Source organism: Phyllobates terribilis, unplaced genomic scaffold (assembly GCF_046119375.1).
Source record: "Phyllobates terribilis strain yellow unplaced genomic scaffold, ASM4611937v1 Scaffold_5__5_contigs__length_657084704, whole genome shotgun sequence".
NCBI lineage: Eukaryota > Metazoa > Chordata > Amphibia > Anura > Dendrobatidae > Phyllobates > Phyllobates terribilis.
In genome coordinates this window covers 60,322,619-60,344,270 of record NW_027362765.1, presented here as the reverse complement: position 1 = coordinate 60,344,270, position 21,652 = coordinate 60,322,619, and the positions used below count along the sequence as shown (strand labels likewise).

General features: G+C 43.4%; 1 protein-coding gene across 1 annotated transcript in view; it reads left to right on the top strand.

Moving 5' to 3' along the window:
- The first annotated feature begins 16 nt into the window (after positions 1–16).
- LOC141271452 (uncharacterized) overlaps positions 17–21,652 on the top strand; it is a 55,905-nt gene continuing 34,269 nt past the window's right edge. The window contains exons 1-7 of the mRNA XM_073681523.1: positions 17–88; positions 472–621; positions 749–928; positions 1,011–1,134; positions 1,217–1,314; positions 3,671–3,761; positions 4,792–5,876. Coding sequence (XP_073537624.1) covers positions 544–621; positions 749–928; positions 1,011–1,134; positions 1,217–1,314; positions 3,671–3,761; positions 4,792–5,876 — 1,656 coding nt within the window. The 5' untranslated portion in view covers positions 17–88; positions 472–543. The remainder of the gene's footprint in view (positions 89–471; positions 622–748; positions 929–1,010; positions 1,135–1,216; positions 1,315–3,670; positions 3,762–4,791; positions 5,877–21,652) is intronic.

Below are 21,652 nucleotides of genomic sequence, written 5' to 3'. Positions count from 1 at the left end.
ACCCCTGACTCCTCCCCTCGTTTGACCTCATCACAGGTCCTGTGCGCACAGAACAGCCATATATGTGGTGGCGGCTCTGCAGGTGGAGGTATGTGGAGATCCCCCATTACTATTAACCCCCTCAGTGCTGAGCCTGTGTATGTGACTATAATGTGATTTGCAAATTGCCTCTTCAGAGAAAAATAGGACTTGAACTCTATAGCGCCACCTATTGGAAGCAGCAATCCTACAAGTCACAATCGACCCTTTAACGAGTCATGCAATATGACTTAGGATAAAAGCCAAATCAGAATCTCAATTTGCAGACACGGTGTTTCGGGCTGTTGGCCTATGATAATGTGATTGTGTGTTATACCGGGGGCAAGACGGGGCCATGACTGGATGTAGTGATCATGTGAAGCCGGTAACAGCTCCGGAGATTTCTTACATGGGATCTTTATGATGTTACATCGTCATCTTCTCCCCATTCAGGTCCCTACAATATCGGATCCTCTCAGTGGAGATCTTCTATATAAGAGAATTTTCCTGATTGACCCATCAAGGATGGATAGGGACAGGGACAAGATGGCGGAGAGGATATTACACCTCACCCTAGAGATCCTCTTCAAGCTTACTGGAGAGGTGAGATTCTGATGATGTCACATTATATCATTCTTATCTATGGAAATAACAGATGGACAGAACTGGAGAGGTGAGGACTCTGGAAATGTCTGTAGTGAGATTTATTAATGTGTCTCTCCATAACCAGGATTACACAGTAGTGAAGAAGACCTCTAGTGAGCGCTGTCAGGACCCTGTGTCTGAGGGATGGGGAAGACCCCTGAGCCCTATCACAGGGCCTCCACCTCACCCCCTGATACATGAGGACATCAATGACCAGAAGATCCTAGAACTCACCTACAAGATGATTGAGCTGCTGACTGGAGAGGTGACGCTGCTGGGAATGCTGGGACATTATACAGTAACACTATAAAGGGATCGGGGGATGACAGTATCATTGTATGTGTCAGGTTCCTATAAGGTGTCAGGATGTCACTGTCTATTTCTCCATGGAGGAGTGGGAGTATTTAGAAGGACACAAAGATCTGTACAAGGACATCATGATGGAGGTTCCCCAGCCCCTCACATCACCAGGTAATAGACAGGACTAAATACACACGGCGTATAATTATCTGTATGTAATGAATTAATTCACTCCCTGTATTGTTTCCTCCAGTTCTATCCAGTAAGAGGACAACATCAGAGAGATGTCCCCGTCCTCTTCTTCCACAGGACTGTAAACAAGAAAATCCCGGTGTTCCTCAGGATCCTCAGGTAGATGGGGAGAAGGTGTCATGAAATCTCCCCTGTGATGTGTAGATGGCTGTGAAGGTCTTGTGTTCAGACTTGTTTTATCCACCAGTATTATACACTGACCAAATTATAAGAAAAATTAGCCCTTTCGTAGTTGAAACTATCCTGTACAATGGACACAGGATTCCGGAGTGCAGCATAAAAGTACAAGATCAGTTTTCAGTGTGAATCCACATTAGGAAGTGAAGATGAAGTGACTGATGGGGCACAATAACTGATGTTACATTAACCCAGACATTTCTTTAATAATTGCCAAGTTTATGACGTTTTTATGTGCAATGATGTCTAGAATATACTGAGAATGTTGTGATTGAGAAAAAAAACTACAATGTAAGAAGATCTTGTGGACATAAACAACTCGTTGAGGAAGAAATCAAGAATCATTTTGAGGAACAGGTTAAGCAAATTGCAGCTGAATACAGCATTGGTGTCCAACTAACATGTCCAAATGCACTAGTTGTTGCTTCACATAAATGGGCTATAGCAGCTGATGGCCAGTTCGCTGTCTAAAGGAAAAAGAAAGGATAAACTTAATTGGGCAAAAGAGAGCAAAAATTTTTATTACTGAGCAGCGGAAAAACATTGTCTGGTCACATGAATCCAGATTTCTGTTGCAGCGCTGATGGGAGTGTCAGTATTTGGCACAAACAGCATGATTCCATGTATTCTTCATTTTCAGGTATCAACATTTCAGACTGTTAGAGGTGGACTAGTGGTGCAGGGAATGTTTTCATGGCTCTTGCTTGGTCATCCGATATCTGTTGATGGATGTTTGTGCCCTGGAGTTTAATCAAGCATTTTGGCCTACTGAGTTCATCACTTCATAGTAACCATTTACCCTATGGTAGAAGGACAGTGCCCCATGCCACATTTGTCGCATAGTCATGGATTGCTTCAACGAACATGACAGTGTTGTTTTTCCTGCTTCCCCAGCCTTCATGGTCCCCAGATCATAATTCTGTAGAGCAATTCTGGTAGGGGGTAGAACAGGTTGTTTAGAGCATGTCCATCTAGTTTGCATCATATGTAAGAAGCCATCATGTCAATATTTGCACAGAATTATTTCAGCACCTAGTAAAATTTGTGACGCGATGAATAGCTGAGTTTCTGAAGGTAAAAAGAGGTCCAATACAATAATACATACTTGTCTCTAATAAATGTGCCCTTCAGTGTATATTTTATACTTGGTAGAGATGACAGGATAAAGCTGATCATAGACATTAGATGTTGTCTGGATCTTCTCACAATGTGGCTATTCAGTGTATGTTTTATACTTGGTGGAGATGACAGGATAAAGCTGATCATAGACATTAGATGTTGTCTGGATCTTCTCACAATGTGGCCATTCAGTGTATGTTTTATATCTGGTGGAGATGACAGGATAAAGCTGATCATAGACATTAGATGTTGTCTGGATCTTCTCACAATGTGGCCATTCAGTGTATGTTTTATAATTGGTGGAGATGACAGGATAAAGCTGATCATAGACATTAGATGTTGTCTGGATCTTCTCACAATGTGGCCATTCAGTGTATGTTTTATACTTGGTGGAGATGACAGGATAAAGCTGATCATAGACAATAGATGTTGTCTGGATCTTCTCACAATGTGGCCATTCAGTGTATGTTTTATACTTGGTGGAGATGACAGGATAAAGCTGATCATAGACATTAGATGTTGTCTGGATCTTCTCACAATGTGGCCATTCAGTATATGTTTTATACTTGGTGGAGATGACAGGATAAAGCTGATCATAGACATTAGATGTTGTCTGGATCTTCTCACAATGTGGCTATTCAGTGTATGTTTTATACTTGGTGAAGATGACAGGATAAAGCTGATCATAGACATTAGATGTTGTCTGGATCTTCTCACAATGTGGCCATTCAGTGTATGTTTTATACTTGGTGGAGATGACAGGATAAAGCTGATCATAGACATTAGATGTTGTCTGGATCTTCTCACAATGTGGCCATTCAGTGTATGTTTTATATCTGGTGGAGATGACAGGATAAAGCTGATCATAGACATTAGATGTTGTCTGGATCTTCTCACAATGTGGCCATTCAGTGTATGTTTTATATCTGGTGGAGATGACAGGATAAAACTTATCATAGACATTAGATGTTGTCTGAATCTTCTCACAATTTTCTGGTTATGGAGATTGCTGGTTGGATTTATACAGGAGATCTGCAGCTCTGTGATAACAACTGCTGTTATATAATTTTTGATTGCCATGTTCATTTCTGTTCTTTTTTTCAAAATTATTTCTCACGACTTCTCCATCTGTCTGTGACTTGTAAAATATTTGTTTTAGGGTAAAGATCGGACCCGTATTAATACTACAGAGACATATGTGAAGAGTGATGAGCGGTGTAAAGAGGAGATTCCTACAGATAACCGCACAGGTGAGTAGTGACCACTAAATGTGAAGCGAAGTCATAGATTTTACTCAAATCACTGGACTTGTAGAATTATGTGTTACATTTTTTAGGATTCTCACAGGATTTTTTAATGTGGATTTTACGCATAAAAAGTCCTTTTTTTTTTTATTACACTGTTTTGTATGGAGGTTTCTCCTCTACAGATACTTCTGAATTAACAGTCCCATCTAGCATTGGACGTTTTGCTCATTGGATGTCTCTAACTATAGTTTTGAAACATGTTATTGTCGTAGGACCGATGAGAAAAGGAAGTAGAAACATTGCCAGCCAGCCACATCATGTACGAGAATTTTCTCAGCCTAAAAACCTTAATAGTATTCTTCTTTATAAGCAAAATATACTGGTGTGTTCAGATATGCCTCTATACACTGGTACAATATAAGTGTTAAAAAGTAAGAGATTCTTATTTTGTGTAGAGTTACTGTTAATTATAAAGCTCCTAAACAATTACAATAAATATAAACATATTTATTCGTAACAACCTGTACCATACATTGGACATATTATTATGAGTCATCAATAAATGACGTGAATAAATATGGCGCAATTACTTTTATCCCGGTCACTTTTTAGAGTGATAAAAAAGTGCATCATGCAGAACTTTGTTTTTCCTTTTAATAAAATGACACATAACTGAACTCAAATGGACCCCATAATAATCAATGGAGCCACTCTGCTTCTGTCTGCTTCAGTTGTGCAACAGATCAGTTTTGAACATAAATTATGATTGTTTCTAAAATGGAATAGACAAATATAACTACAGAATCCAAATGTGAACACTGCCTATGGCTGTCCGGCAAACGGTGAGAGACATGTCCTTTTTCAATCGTATCTATGGTTCAAACTCTCAAATTCGCCTGCTCAAGCAAATGGGACAACTGTTATACTCACTTGATAATTGAATTGCATTATAATTTGCAAGGAAATATAAAAATATATGATATATTTTCAAGTCAATGTTATTGAGAAAAAAAATCTATTTTATTCTTGGCAGATGACTGTACCAAGAGCTCAGAGGGATTTCTGATGTTTTCAGATTTTATAGCAGAAGACCATGGCTTTACGCCAAATACATGTGAAGAACACGTCATTATCCCAGATAGACCTAAAGTCCTTCAAAGAAAATATCTTTCATCTAATACTTTTCAACAAGTTCTTTCTTCTGCTTCATCAAAGACTTATGTGCTAAACAAAAGTCACAGCAGGGCTGCTGAACATCAAATAGCTCACATTACAGAGAAGCCTTTTTCATGTTCAGAATGTGGGAAATGTTATAGTGAGAAATACCAACTTGTGACACACCAGAGAATTCACACAGGGGGTAAGCCATTTTCGTGTTTGGAATGTGGGAAATGTTTTAAGTGGAACACAAATCTTATTATACATCAGAGAATTCATACAGGGGAAAAGCCATATTCTTGTTCGGAATGTGGGAAATGTTTTACAGAGAAAACAAATCTTGTTAAACATCAGAAAATTCACACAGGGGAGAAGCCATTTTCATGTTCAGAGTGTGGGAAATGTTTTACAGAGAAAACAAATCTTGTTAAACATCAGAAAAGACACACAGGGGAGAAGCCATATTCATGTTTGGAATGTGGGAAATGTTTTACAGAGAAAACCAATCTTATTATACATCAGAGAATTCACACAGGGGAGATGCCATATTCTTGTTCACAATGTGGGAAAAGTTTTACAGAGAAAACAAATCTTGTTATACATCAGAGAAGTCACACAGGAGAAAAGCCATTCTCATGTTCAGAATGTAGGAAATGTTTTGCAAAGAAAACAAATCTTGTTACACATCAGAGAACTCACACTATGGAGAAGCCATTTTCATGTTCACAATGTGGGAAATGTTTTAATCAGAAATCAAATCTTGTTACACATCAGAGAATTCACACAGGGGAGAAGCCATTTTCATGTTCAGAGTGTGGGAAATGTTTTATAAATAAACCATCTCTTGTTTCACATCTGAAAATTCACACAGGAAAGAAGCCATTTTCATGTTCAGAATGTGGGAAGTGTTTTAATCAAAAATCAAATGCTATTAGACATCAGAGAACTCACACAGGGAAGTAGCCATTTTCTTTTTTTTAACCATTTAATTGACAATTATGTACAAGAATACACATTGTAAACAAGTAAACAAGTAAAGGCACATGTCTACAAGAGAATGGGAATGTTTGGTTATGTACAGCACTAAATGATAATTAGAAAATATATACAATTACCAATCACCTTTTGTTATGGAAAAGCAATTAATATCCAAATAATACACCTAAAACAATTATGTATCTGGGTCACGGTACATAGGCACAGTCATGGAAAATTACTTTCCAGTTTTTAATCTTGGAGAAAAGGGAAATGTGTTGTGGCTAACACACCGAAGTAGTACTGTAAGTGATTCTCCATAGTGTCCCACCCGCTACAATGCCCCTTTGATTTTATCCACACAGTATGATGCCCTCACATTGCCCTCTAGCCAGTATAACGCATCTTTCCTCTACAGGACTCACCACATGCACATTATGATGCCCGTGATGGTGCATTTTGCCCCATAGTGAATGCTAATAATGAAAATAATTATTCTATAGCGATTATGTTATATAAATTTCCAATATTGCTTACATTAATCAATTGGCATGTTCTTTTTAGTATATATATATATGTAAGCTACATTGTAGTTTTCTCTGTTGAACTGTGAAAATGTTTTGATAACAATGACTTGGGATGCAGACTTCTTGTCTGTAACTGAAGAACAATGTTGATTGATGAGAAGAGTGCGTTGTTCAGAACATCAAGAAACGATTTTTGAAAAATGAAAATTGTTGCCATTTCAGAGAAAATATACATTAAAGATCTTGCTGGTGAGATCGAGGAGCCGAGACTACTTCAGCTCAGCCCCTGTCCAGCTTTTTCTAGCTCTGCTCCAGGTGATTTATAGGTTTCTCCCATAGTCACGATCTGCCAGATTTTACCAGGGCTGGTAGAGGTGATTGACAGGTCTCTCCCATAGTGAGAAACCTATCAATCACCTGGCGCAGCATTCAGCATTAGGAAAAGGTGGACAGGGGCAGAGCCTGACTAGTCTCATCTCTTGCTATGGTACCCGGCTGGATTTTAAAGTATATTTTTTCGTTTCTGAAATGGAAGAGCATTTCAGAGAAAAATATACCGGGCTGCAATTGTGCAGCCAGGCTCTGATTCATGCTGCCTGCATTTTGAGCAGAATGAATCAGGTGACAGGTTCCCTTTTAAATCCTGAAAGCTTTAGGTAATAAAGTAGACCAGTCTTCATAGACAGTTATTTATTTTTATCTCTTATGTGTATCCTTTTTTAATTGTAACTCTTATTCTGAATAAATTAATTTTTATACAAATCATTCGTAAAAAACAGATCTTTGCTAGTAAAGAGAATTTCCATATCAATGCCCCAACAGAGCCATTTCACACACTATGATGTCCTACACAGTACCTTCATTCATATTATAAAGCCCCCACAGTGCCACTCAAAAAAGGATGATGCCCCTACATTGCCACAAAATATAGTATAAGGCCACCACAGTGCCCCAAATACTGTATGAGATGATCTCCATTCTCCCTAGTACAGTATGTTGCCCCCAATACAGTTGAATGCCCCCACAGTGAATCTCAATATAGTCTGAGGCCATAACCATGCTCCCCAGTACAGTATGATTTCCCTACCATGCTCCCCAATATAGTGATTACCCTTCCATGCTCCCTAATACAGTATGGTGTACCATCCTCACCTTGCAGAAAAATGTACTGTCACAAAAAGTATTTATCTATCGCTGTTTCCACAATCCAACGATCTAGTCTGTGCTGTATGTGGACTAATGCTCTGTGCAGCAGGCGTGATCTAGTGACATCATTGCACCTGTTGCTCTGGAACTCAGGCACACTGTCTGAATGGGTGAGCAAAAAGCTGACGGCTCCTGCTCCACCATTGTTTGCAACTGCATCTGCAGTCTGAGGAAACAGAAACTTTTGAAATTTGAACGCTCGGGTAGTGGGCAGAGCTGTTCAGTAACAGGCTCCTCATCTCATAGTGGCTGCATGTGTTCCTCTCATAGCACCTTATTATTTTCATCCTTGATTACCATCATCCCTTTTCGCATTTTTCCTGGGAGGATGATACAGCTGAGCTGCTAGTGTGAGAGGGGAGCTCCTATAGGTGTTTGTAATCACACTCAGCTCAGCTCTACTGAGATAAAAGCTGGAGGTTTTGATATTTACACTTAACTCTGCTTTATATTCTTCTGAACTTCTGAGGGAGTGTTCTTTTTTTCCACTGTATGACAACACCAGCTTATGGTTGGACACCATCATTCAGGAGAAAAAGTACACACACCCCAGCAACAAATCTCTGTGACCGCCCTCATAAACTTATCATAAACTTTGCAAACTAAGAATGTATAACCTTTTGAAACGAAGATGCCGCCTGTTTGGGACCGAGCCTACAACCCTCCAGCTCTCAGACCTTATAGTGACTACATGGTCTGTCGCCAATTTTGGTATTCCACTGGATCAGACTAGATGTGAATCAAATAGCTGTTTGGCAACTGTCCCATCACCTACAGCAGGGGTGGGGACCTTTTTTCTGCCAAGGGCCATTTGGATATTTATACCATTTTTTGGGGACTGTACAAACTCGGCCCACAAAGTACGTATTGACGCTGGCACTGATGTCGGGATATATAATCTTTAATTGCACATGCCTCAGCATTCAGTAATGAACAGTGTGTGCACGTGCTCACAGAGCAAGAAGACATTGAAAGGCTAGTGGCCATCAAAACACAATTGCTGGATCAAGCACTGTGGAGCCCGGGAAACTGCCTGGGGGCCGAAGAAAAGGTAATCTGAAGAAAGGGAAATCTGCCTGTGGACTTGAGGTTCGCCACCCCTGACGTACAGTACCATCTCCCCGCGCTTGATGTCAGATTCAGAGGAAGAGAATCTTCAATCTTGTTACCAATGTTTATTAAACATCAGCTTATAAAAGTAATATCCTTGTGTTTGGATTTATATTTCTTATTTCTTTAGATGTTTAAGTGGACCAAGAACCGATCACTTTCGCACATTCACACATACTATGGTCTATTACAGTAACATATCTCCCAACTGTCCTGGATCCAGAAGGACTGTCCTGATTTTGGGTAGCTAAAAAATTTTTTAGTGCATGGAGGAATTGCACCACAAAAATAGGCACAAAAAGGAATGTTTTTGAATGCGTTTTACTTTTCTTTCCTCGTATATCTAAAAAAAAATTACACCACACAGTGAAGTCTAACAACGTTTTCGGGATGATGTACCCTTCCTCATGGTAAAAAGGTATATGTATGAATTATCCCCTTGTATCAGTATATGAAAGGATCACTGGGCTGCTTAGGATTCCAAAGAGAAAGTGTGGAAATTACTATTGCCCATGAAAAACATGATCAAGGAGCAGTGGATATAGAAGGATGTCATCTACATCCACTGCTCCTTGTACCACTGGGTCTCTTTTACCATGGGTAATAATAATTTCCAAACTATCTCTCTGGATCAAAGCAAAATTAAGATTTTTTTAACTCACAAATGTTCAAAAGATTCCGAACTTCGAGATAGACGTGGAACCCATTTCAGCTGCTGACTTGCAATATACCAGGAAAGTGTGAGATTAAACGGTACATCCACTATATAAGATCGATATCCTTAGTTATCAATTCATTAAAACGTGCTCCGCTGATTCAATAAAACATTTCTGACGCATTTCTGGCATTAGTTACGCCCTTAGTCTTAGAGGTATCGTCAGTACTTAACAGCAACTATTTAAAACAACTTTTAACCAATCTGAAATTATGCAAATGTACACATGATCAAAACTTTCCTAACATATAAACTTATATATATATATATATACTATTTAAATATTAGTATAATTTCATTGTATCGTTTTGAAAATGTAACTCGTTAGGTTGTTTTGTATTCATAGTAAAAATCCAATACATTTCTCTTAAAAACAACTTTCTCTGCCAGTCACCACCCCTTTCTGGACAATTAACTCATTCAATTCCATAGCAATTTAAGACATTTCAATTTTTTTTTTTATAAACTTCTACATAATGTTTTGTGACCCCCGAATATGTGATGTTATTTTTATATTCTTTACATGTTCCGATATTTGTTTCTTCATTTTTCCAATCACTCTATGAATGAGCATTATTTTGCTTGTTCTTTGGGAGATAGCCAACATGTTTACATCTATGAGATTTCGTCAGTGCTGCCGGTATTTATAAATGTGGAATCCACACACACACAGTTCTGTTAGACAAATATACAGTGGATACGGAAAGTATTCAGACCCCTTTAAAGTTTTCACTCTGTTTCATTGCAGCCATTTGGTAAATTCTAAAAAGTTCATATTTTTTTCTCATTAAAGTACACTCTGCACCCCAACTTGACTGAAAAAAAAAACAGAAATGTAGAAATTTTTGCAAATTTATTAAAAAAGAAAAACTGAAATATCACATGGTCATAAGTATTCAGACCCTTTGCTCAGACACTCATATTTAAGTCACATGCTGTCCATTTTCTTGTGATCCTACTTGAGATGGTTCTACTCCTTCATTGGAGTCCAGCTGTGTTTAATTAAACTGATAGGACTTGATTTGGAAAGGCACACACCTGTCTATATAAGACCTCACAGATCACAGTGCATGTCAGACCAAATGAGAATCATGAGCTCAAAGGAACTGCCCAATGAGCTCAGAGACAGAATTGTGGCAAGGCACAGATATGGCCAAGGTTACAAAAGAATTTCTACATTACTCAAGATTCCTAAGAGCACAGTGGCCTCCATAATCCTTAAATGGAAGAAGTTTGGAACCACCAGAAGTCTTCCTAGACCTGGCCGTCCAGCCAAACTGAGCAATTGTGGGAGAAGAGCCTTGGTGAGCGAGGTAAAGAAGAACCCCAAGATCACTGTGGCTGAGCTCCAGAGATGCAGTAGGGAGATGAGAGAAAGTTCCACAAAGTCAACTATCACTGCAGCCCTCCACTAGTCGGGCCTTTATGGCAGAATGGCCCGACAGAAGCCTCTCCTCAGTGCAAGACATATGAAAGCCCGCATAGAGTTTGCTCAAAAACACATGAAGGACTCCCAGACTATGAGAAATAAGATTATCTGGTCTGATGAGACGAAGATAGAACTTTTTGGTGATAATTCTAAGCAGTATGTGTGGAAAAAACTAGGCACTGCTCATCACCTGCCCAATACAATCCCAACAGTGAAATATAGTGGTGGCAGCATCATGCTACGGAGGTGTTTTTCAGCTGAAAGGACAGGACGACTAGTTGCAATTGAAGGAAACATGAATGCTGCCAAGTACAGAGATATCCTGGATGAAAACCTCTTCCAGAGTGCTCTGGACCTCACACTTGGCCGAAGGTTCACCTTCCAACAAGGCAATGACCCTAAGCACACAGCTAAAATAACAAAGGAGTGGCTTCAGAACAACTCTGTGACCATTCTTGACTGGCCCAGCCAGAGCCCTGACCTAAACCCAATTGAGCATCTCTGGAGAGACCTGAAAATGGCTGTCCACCAACGTTCACCATCCAACCTGATGGAACTGGAGAGAATCTGCAAGGAAGAATGGCAGAGGATCCCCAAATCCAGGTGTGAAAAACTTGTTGCATCATTCCCAAGAAGACTCATGGCTGTACTAGATCAAAAGGGTGCTTCTACTCAATACTGAGCAAAGGGTCTGAATACTTATGACCATGTGATATTTCAGTTTTTCTTTTTTAATAAATTTGCAAAAATTTCTACATTTCTGTTGTTTTTTTTCAGTCAAGATGCGGTGCAAAGTGTACTTTAATGAGAAAAAAATGAACTTTTTAGAATTTATGGCTGCAATGAAACAAAGAGTGGAAATTTAAAGGGGTCTAAATACTTTCCGTACCCACAGTACATACAGTCATGGCTGAAAGTCTTGGCAACCTTGAAATTGTTTCAGAAAATGAAGCATTTCTCTGAGAAAATTATTGCAATTACACGTTTTGTTATACACATATTTATTTCCTTTGTATGCATTGGACCAACACAAAAAACAGTGAAGAAAGGCAATTTTGACATAATTTCACACAAAACTCCAAAAATGTGCTGGACAAAATTGTTGGCACCTTGCCAAAATTGTGGGAATACAACTTTGTGATGCTCCTTCAAACGTAGAAAAGAGCACATTACCTACAGTCAAATATGGTGGAAGTTCAAAAATGTTTTGAAGTTGTTCTGCTGCCTCTGCCACTGGGTGTCTTGACTATGTGTAAGGCATCATGAAATTAGAAAATTATCAAAGGATTTTGGGTCACAATGTAGTGCCCAGTGTCAAAAAGCTGGTTTTGCGCCCTAAGTCATGGGTCTTCCAGCAGGACAATGACCCCAAACATACTTCAAGAAGCACCCAGAAATGGATGGAAACAAAGCGCTAATGAGTTCTGAAGAGGTGGGCAATTAGTCCATATCTAAATTCCACTGAATACCTGGGGAGAGATCTTAAAATTGCTGTTGGGAGAAGGCAAACTTCAAATATGTGAGACCTGTAGCAGTTTTGCAGAAGAAGAGTGGACCAAAATTTGAGAGATGTAAAAAGTTTGTTGATGGTTATAGGAATCCATTGATTGCAGTTATTTATTCCAAAGGGTGTGCAATCAAATATTAAGTTGAGGGTGCCATCAATTTTACCTGGCCCCCATTTTTAGACTTTTGTGTGAAATTATGTCCAATTTGCCTTTTTTTTCTCTGTTTTTTTTGTGTTGTTCTAATACACACAAAGGAAGTAAACGTGTATAATAAAATATCTGTAATTGCAATAATGTTCGGGGAGAAATACTTCATTTTCTGGAACAATTTCAAGGGTGCCAACTAGTGATGAGCGAGCATACTCGAGATTTACAAGCATGCTTGGGGGTTTTCCGAGCATCTTCGTCGTGCTCGAATATTATGTTTGAGTTACTGTGTTTGCAACTGTTTGACAGCTTTAATACATGTGAGGAATGGCTGTTTGTTAGGCATTCCTCACATGTATTAAAGCTGTCAAACAGTCACAAATCATGCACACGGAGTGATTCAAACATAACATTTGAGCACGCCGCAAATACTCGGCGAGCACCCAAGCACGCCGAAAGGGTTAACAGAACACGCTCGCTCATCACTAGTGCCAACACTTTCGGCCATGACCAGTACAGTTGAAACCAGAAGTTTACATACACTATATAAAAAGACACATATGCATGTTTTTCTCAATATCTGACATGAAATCAGAATAAACCTTTCCCATTTAAGGTCAATTAGGGTTACCATAATTTTTAATATTTGCCAAATGGCAGAATAATGAGAGAGAGAATGTTTTAAGGCATTTTTATTACTTACTGAAAAGTCAAACGTTTACATACATTTCATTAGTATTTGGTACCATTGCCCTTAAACTGAATGACTTGGGTCAAACGTTTGCGATATCCTTCCACAAGCTTCTCACAATAGTTGGTCGGAATTTGGGCCCATTCCTCCTGAAAAAACTGGTGTAACCGATCCAGGTTTGCAGGTCGCCTTGCTCGCACTTGCCTTTTCAGCTTTGCCCATAAATTTTCAATAGGATTAAGATCAGGGCTTTGTGATGGCTACTCCAAAACACTTACTTTGTTATCCTTAAGCCACTTTGTTACAATTTTGGCAGTATGCTTCGGGTCATTGTCCATTTGGAAGACCCATTTCCGCCCAAGCTTTAACTTCCTGGCTGATGTCTTGAGATGTTGCTTCAGTATTGCCACATAATCTTCTTTTCTCATGATGCCATCTATTTTGTGAAGTGCACCAGTCCCTCCTGCAGCAAAACAACCCCACAACATGAAGCTGCCACCCCCATGTTTCACAGTTGGACTGGTGTTCTTAGGCTTCTAAGCTTCTCCCTTTTTCCTCCAAACGTAACGATGGTCATTATGCTCAAAAAGATAAATTTTAGTTTCATCAGACCTCATTACATGTCTCCAAAAATTAACATCTTTGCTCCTGTGTGCATTTACAAACAGTAATCTGGCTTTTTTCTAATTCTTTTGGAGCAATGGCTTCTTCCTGGCAGAGTGGCCTTTCAGCCCATGTTGATACAGTATGACGCGCCCCTGAGCCTGAGTCGTGCGGCATCGCGCGCACGGGGGCTTACCCGGAGCCGGATCCGATAGGGGTAGTAGTCTCGTGGCGGTGACCCGGTCCGTGCCCAGGGAGTCAAACTGAGTGGCAGTATTTAGCAGTAGATGTTAGAATGTTCGACTACGCCACCCGTGGATTGCGGTTATGAAACCGCCGCTGCAGGGCAGACCGCTGAGGCTGGTGTTGCTTGTGCAGCTGAAGATGGGATGACTCCCCACGGGAGGAGTATTGCCTCAGGGCAGCTATTGTAGAGTTGATGATAGGGGTGATGGTGCAGATGTCCCAGTACTGGTGGTGCAGGTGCGACGACGAAACACGGAGTCTGTTAGTGCAGTTTCAAAAGCTTTACTCACAGTTCTTTATCAGATCCTTGTGCACAGTAGGACCACCCGAGCCGTGCTGCGTCCACCAGGTCAGGGACTCGGCCAACTCCCAGGCGATTCCAGAGCGTGGTCCAGAGCTCCTCTCTCTTCCTTCCTACTGGCCGTCCTCACCAGGGACCCACCTATGTCCGGCTTCCTCAGGCCTTATGGGGCAAAACCTCTCTCTGGCTTTCCTGACCCTATGTGGCGTGCCTTCCTGGTGGATGTGGCAAGGGGTCGTGCCAAAGCTTGACCACGACCTCCGGTTCCTGGCTAAGGATGATTGACCTCCACCAGTTTGGGATCCGGTACCCTTCTCTGCCAACCCTTCACCCTTTTCGTTCTCCTGTGGGATCTCAGGGTTCCCTCTCTCCTTGCGTCTCTGGGCCTTTCTGCCTCCTTCTCTCTGCTTCAGGCCTGGCCCTGGAGCTGGGCCCAGCCGGAGCCACAGCTCCCTGTCAGCCCTCTCTGGCTGAACTCCTCTCTCCACGGAACAGACCCTGTCTCCAGATGGTGCCCACCTTATATACTCCCTCTATGTGTGAGCCCAGGTGACTAGCACCCAATGGGCTCCTAGCTATACCCAGAGTACCTCCCCTATCTGCTCCTACACTACAGGGATATTCCTCCCCCCTCCCCACTCCAGCCGGGGACAGACGCTGTCGTACCTGCACATCTTCCTAGTGGGAGTACCGTTGTTCTGTCCCCCGGAAATGGGGTGAGTGTAGTGCATGCAGTAGTCTGAGCTCTGTTCCACACTCCATCCTTACCCGGGAGTGGAATACCACACCTCTGGTTCGAGGTGCAATACCCCTGTAGCAGCCGAGTCCTCGGGGTGCTACAAGTACATGTTTCACTGTGGTTATTGACACAATCTTACCAGCTTCTGCCGTCATTCTAACAAGGTCTTTTGCTTTTGTCCTTGGGTTGATATGCACATGTCAGACCAAAGCATGTTCATCTCTGGGACACAGAATCCATCTCCTTCCTGAGCGGTATGATGGCTGGACATTACCATCTTGTTTGTACTTGCATATAATTGTTTGTACAGATGAACGAGGCACCTTCAAGTATCTTGAAATTGTACCCAAGGATTAGCCAGAATTGTGCAAATCCACAATTTTCTTCCTGATATCTTGGCTGATTTCTTTAGACTTTCCCATGATGCTACACAAAGAAGCAGAGTGTTTCAGGTGTGCATTAAAATACATCCACAGGTGTGTCACTAATTATCTGAGATGTTGCCAAAAAAACCTATCAGAAGCTTACAAACACATGACATCATAAAGGCAGTCCAGAATTGTTTAAAGGCAGAGTAATCTTAGTGTATGTAAACTTTTGACTTTGCAGTAAGTAATAAAAATGCCTTAAAACATTCTATGTTATTATTCTGGCATTTAGCAAATATTAAAAATGATGGTAATCGTAATTGACTTTAAACGGGAAAGGTTTATTCTGATTTCATGTCAGATATTGAGAAAAACATGCATATGTGTCTTTTTATATAGTGTATGTAAACTTCTGGTTTCAATTGTATTTATATATACTGTATGTACAGTATATATATATACAGTAGGGAAATTAAGTATTTGATACACTGCCGATTTTCCTACTTATATAGAAAGGAGAAGTCTGTAATCTTCACCTGTGAATGCATTTTATTGCATGAAATAAGTATTTGATCACCTACCAACCAGCAAGAATTCTGTCTCCCACAGACCTGTTAGTTTTTTTGTTAAGAAGCCCTCCTACTCTGCACTCATTACCTGTGTAATTGCACCTGTTTTGAACTTGTTACCTCTATAAAAGACACCTGTCCACGCAATCAATTACACTCCAACCTCTCCACCATGGCCAAGACCAAAGAGCTATCTAAGGACATCAGGGACAAAATTGTAGACCTGCACAAGGCTGGGATGGGCTACAGGACAGTAGGCAAATAGCTTGGTGAGAAGGCAACAACTGTTGGCACAATTATTAGAAAATGGAAGAAACACAAGATGACAATCTTCCTCGGTCTGTGGCTCTTTGCAAGGTCTCGCCTTGTGGGGTAAGGATGATTCTGAGAGAGGTCAGAAATCAGCCCAGCACTACATGGGAGTACCTGGTCAATGACCTGAAGAGAGCTGCGACCACAGTCTCAAACATTACCGTTAGTAACACACTACGCCGTCATGGATTAAGATCCATGGGAGAAGAGGAGGCATGGAAGAAGGTCATGTGGTCTGATGAGACCAAAATAGAACTTTTTGGTATCAACTCCATTCGCCATGTTTGGAGGAAAAAGAGCAATGAGTACAGCCCCAAGAACACCGTTACAACTGTGAAGCATGGTGGGGGAAACATCACACTTTTGGGGGCTTTTATGCAAAGGTGACATGACGACTGCTCCATATTGAAGGCAGGATGGATAGGGTCATGTATCGCGATATTTTGGCCAACAGCCAGGGCAACTAAGGAGTGATTCCATAAGAAGCATTTCAAGGTCCTGGAGTGGCCTAGCCAGTCTCCAAACATGAACCCAATAGAAAATCTTTGAGGGAGCTAAAACTCAATGTTGCCCAGCCCCAAAACCTGAAAGATCTGGATAAGATCTGTATGGAGGAGTGGGCCAAAATCCCTGCTGCAGTGTGTGCAAACTTCGTCAAGAACTACAGGAAACGTCTGATTTCTGTAATTGCAAACAAAGGTTTCTGTACCAAATATTGATGTACAATACAAAGTTATATTGTGGTACCGTGTTAGACGAATGAGCCTCTGTGCTCTGAAAGTTTGCATATACAGTACAGACCAAAAGTTTGGACACACCTTCTCATTTAAAGATTTTTCTGTATTTTCATGACTATGAAAATTGTACATTCACACTGAAGGCATCAAAACTATGAATTAACACATGTGGAATTATATATTTAACAAAAAAGTGTGAAACAACTGAAAATATGTCTTATATTCTAGGTTCTTCAAAGTAGCCACCTTTTGCTTTGATGACTGCTTAGCACACTCTTGGCATTCTCTTGATGAGCTTCAAGAGGTAGTCACCAGAAATGGTCTTCCAACAATCTTGAAGAAGTTCCCAGAGATGCTTAGCACTTGTTGGCCCTTTTGCCTTCACTCTGCGGTCCAGCTCACCCGAAACCATCTCGATTGGGTTCAGGTCTGGTGACTGTGGAGGCCAGGTCATCTGGCGTAGCACCCCATCACTCTCCTTCTTGGTCAAATAGCCCTTACACAGCCTGGAGGTGTGTTTGGGGTCACTGTCCTGTTGAAAAATAAATGATGGTCCAACTAAAGGCAAACCGGATGGAATAGCATGCCGCTGCAAGATGCTACGGTAGCCATGCTGGTTCAGTATGCCTTCAATTTTGAATAAATCCCCAACAGTGTCACCAGCAAAGCACCCCCACACCATCACACCTCCTCCTCCATGCTTCACGGTGGGAACCAGGCATGTAGAGTCCATCCGTTCACCTTTCTTTTCTGCGCAGCACAAAGACACGGTGGTTGGAACTAAAGATCTCAAATTTGGACTCATCAGACCAAAGCACAGATTTCCACTGGTCTAATGTCCATTCCTTGTGTTCTTTAACCCAAACAAGTCTCTTCTGCTTGTTGCCTGAACTTAGCAGTGGTTTCCTAGCAGCTATTTTACCATAAAGGCCTGCTGCACAAAGTCTCCTCTTAACAGTTGTTGAAGAGTGTAGCGTCGGCGTCCCTGCCTCCTGCTAGGCAGGGACGCTGTTCCCCTCACCTCTCCGCTCTGTGCCCGGCGTCATCCTCCCGCTCTGCTGGCAGCGCGCGCTGCTTCCCGGCCACGGTGCTTAGGGCGCACGCGCTCCCCCTCTCTTAAAGGGGCCGCGCGCGCCGTCCTAAGGAGTCCCCGGCCAATGGCCGGAGGACTTCACCATATATAAGGCACCTCCTCCAAAATGGAGGGGCCCGAGCAATGTTGTTGCAAAGCCTTCACTCTGCTTCAGCCCTCAGGTCCCGTTTCCAGTTACCTGCCAGTCACCTGCCAGATTCCTGCCTGTTACCTGCCAGTCACCTGCCAGATTCCTGCCTGTTACCTGCCAGTCACCTGCCAGATTCCTGCCTGTTACCTGCCAGTCACCTGCCAGATTCCTGCTTGATACCTGCCAGATATCCATTTACCTGCTTGCAAGCCTGCGGTCCGACGGTCTGCCTTCCGACACCTGTCAGTCTGTCTATGGACCAGCCTGCCCGCTCACCTGGGAGCTCTCGTCTGCTACCTGCCTGCTAGCCTACCTGGAGGCTCCGCCGTCACTTGCCGTGACCACCTGCCTGTCCAGAGACTCTTGTCTGCTCACCTGGGAGCGCTCATCTGCTACCTGCCTGCTAGCCTACCTGGAGGCTCTGCCGTCACTAGCCGTGACCACCTGCCTGTCCAGAGACTGTCCCTGTCACTTGCCGTGAGTACCCGTCCTTCTACCCAGAGACTGTCCCTGTCACTTGCCGTGACTACCTGCCCTTCTACCCAGAGACTGTCCCTGTCACTTGCCGTGACTACCAGCCCTTCTACCGAGAGACTGTCCCTGTCACTTGCCGTGATTACCTGCCCGTCTTCCCTGGGAGCCACCCGCTTCCTTACAAGGACCGCCCCCTTGTATAGTTGCTCAGAGGTTCTGCCTCCCAGACCCGTTACAGTTTGCTCGGGCCATGGAATCCGGTGGCACCCAAGCTCCCTCGCTCTCGGACCTATGTCATGAACTGTCCCGTCAGAGGTCCCAACAGGAATCCATCCTGAGTCACCTGCGGAGTGTCAACTCTCGTCTGGACACTCTGTCTGCTCCACCTGCAACCACCGCTAGTGTCATGACTCGCAACCCGGCAGCGCCGCTGCCCACCAATACCATGGTATCCTGTCCCGGACCCCGGTTTTCTGCACCTCCTCGTTTCGGAGGTGACTCCGCTCAAGCTCGGGGCTTCATAAACCAGTGCACCCTGCACTTTGAACTCTTGTCCCACCAGTTTATCTCCGACTGGTCCAAAGTAGCCTTTATCATGTCCCACCTCACGGGGGAGGCTCTGGCTTGGCTAAATCCTCTGTGGGAGAGAGGAGATCCCCTGGTGTCCGACCTGCCAGCCTTTCTCACGGCTTTCCGGAAAGTCTTCGACGAACCCGGACGGAAGACCTCATCCGCATCGTCTCTGCTACGCCTCCGTCAAGGAGATCTCACCGTGGGCCAATATGCCATACGGTTCCGTACCCTTGCTTCGGAGCTGGCCTGGGATAACGACGCTCTGGTGTCTGTCTTCTGGGAGGGTCTGTTCGGCCGTATTAAAGATGAACTCGCCGGTCGGGACATTCCTACCACTCTCGACGACTTAATAACAATTGCCACCCGGATTGACATCCGATTCCAGGAGCGCGCCAAAGAGGTCACCCGTGAGAGGTTTCCACGTCTAGCCCCCACCTTCCAGAAACCCGTCACTCCCTCCGTTACTCCCCAGGCACACTCACCTGAGCCTATGCAGGTCGACCAGACCAAGATGGTCAAAACCCGTCAAGACTTACTCCGTGCCGAGGGGAGCTGCTTCTACTGTGGCAGTAAGGAGCACCGGATCCGTTCCTGCCCAGAGAGGTCGGGAAACGCCTGTGTCTAGGATCGCTCAGAGAGGTCACCCTAGACAAAAGTAAACCCTCTCCATCTCTGATGCTGTCAGTCTCTATCACCTGTGGAGAGAACCGCTATTTCGAACTGGCTCAACTTGACTCAGGAGCTGCTGGAAATCTCATTTCTCAGTCTCTGGTAGAGAAATACCGCATTCCCACCAAACCTCTGGCCGTACCTTTATCTGTCGCCGCCGTGGATGGGGGCCTCTTACCACATCCCATCCAACTCATCACCGAATCCATAACTCTGCAGGTGGGAGTGCTGCATTCTGAGAGCATCTCCTTTCATGTTCTGCCTGGACTCTCTCACGCACTCTTGTTAGGTCTACCTTGGCTCCAGAAACATGCACCCGTGCTTGACTGGCAGACCGGAGAAGTTCTTCGCTGGGGACAGGACTGCCATAGGACTTGTCTAGTTCCCGTTCATCCTGCTCGTCCTTCTCCTACCCCAGTCAGTCTACCCGGTCTACCGGTTCCCTATTGGTCTTATGCGGATGTCTTCAATAAAAAAGAAGCAGAGACATTACCCCCTCATAGACCATACGATTGTCCAATCGACCTGATACCCGGCTCTACTCCTCCCCGTGGGCGTATCTACCCTTTGTCCGCAGCGGAGACCCGGTCCATGTCAGAATATATTGAGGAGAATCTGGCCCGGGGATTTATCTGGAAATCTACCTCCCCGGCGGGAGCAGGCTTCTTCTTCGTCAAAAAGAAGGACGGCTCACTCCGTCCATGTATAGATTATAGAGGCCTTAACCAGATTACAGTGAAGAATAAATACCCCCTCCCGCTCATTCCTGAATTATTTGACCGCCTGAGGGGGGCTAGAATCTTCACCAAACTGGATCTCCGTGGGGCGTATAACCTGGACCGTATCCGTCAGGGGGATGAGTGGAAGACGGCATTCAACACCCGGGACGGCCACTATGAGTACCTTGTAATGCCCTTCGGTCTCTGTAACGCTCCAGCCGTCTTTCAAGAGTTGGTCAATGACATCTTCCGTGACCTTCTCTACTCCTGCGTGGTGGTGTACCTGGACGACATCTTGGTCTTCTCTCCGGACCTTCCTACTCACCGGAGGGATGTTCGTCAGGTCCTGCTCAGGCTCAGGCAGAACCACCTCCACGCTAAATATGAGAAGTGCATCTTTGAGCAGACCTCTCTTCCATTTCTGGGCTACATAATCTCTCAGACCGGCCTACAAATGGATCCTGAGAAACTGTCTGCCATCCAGAAGTGGCCCCGACCTGAGGGGTTGAAGGCTATTCAGCGGTACCTGGGCTTCGCCAACTATTACCGCCTCTTCATACCGCACTTCTCTTCCCGGACTGCCCCTATCTCTGCGCTCACCCGTAAGGGTACTAATCCCAGAAGATGGCCGCCCGAAGCTGAGGAGGCCTTTCTTTCCTTAAAACAGGCCTTCTCCTCCGCCCCGGTGCTGCATCGTCCGGACGGCAACAAACAATTCTTCCTAGAAGATGACGCTTCCTCCTCCGGAGCCGGGGCGGTACTTACCCAAAAGTCATCTTCCGGAAGAATGGTAACCTGCGGTTTTTTCTCCAAACTCTTCTCTTCTTCTGAGCGCAACTATTCTATTGGAGACCGTGAATTGTTAGCCATTAAGCTGGCACTGGAGGAGTGGCGT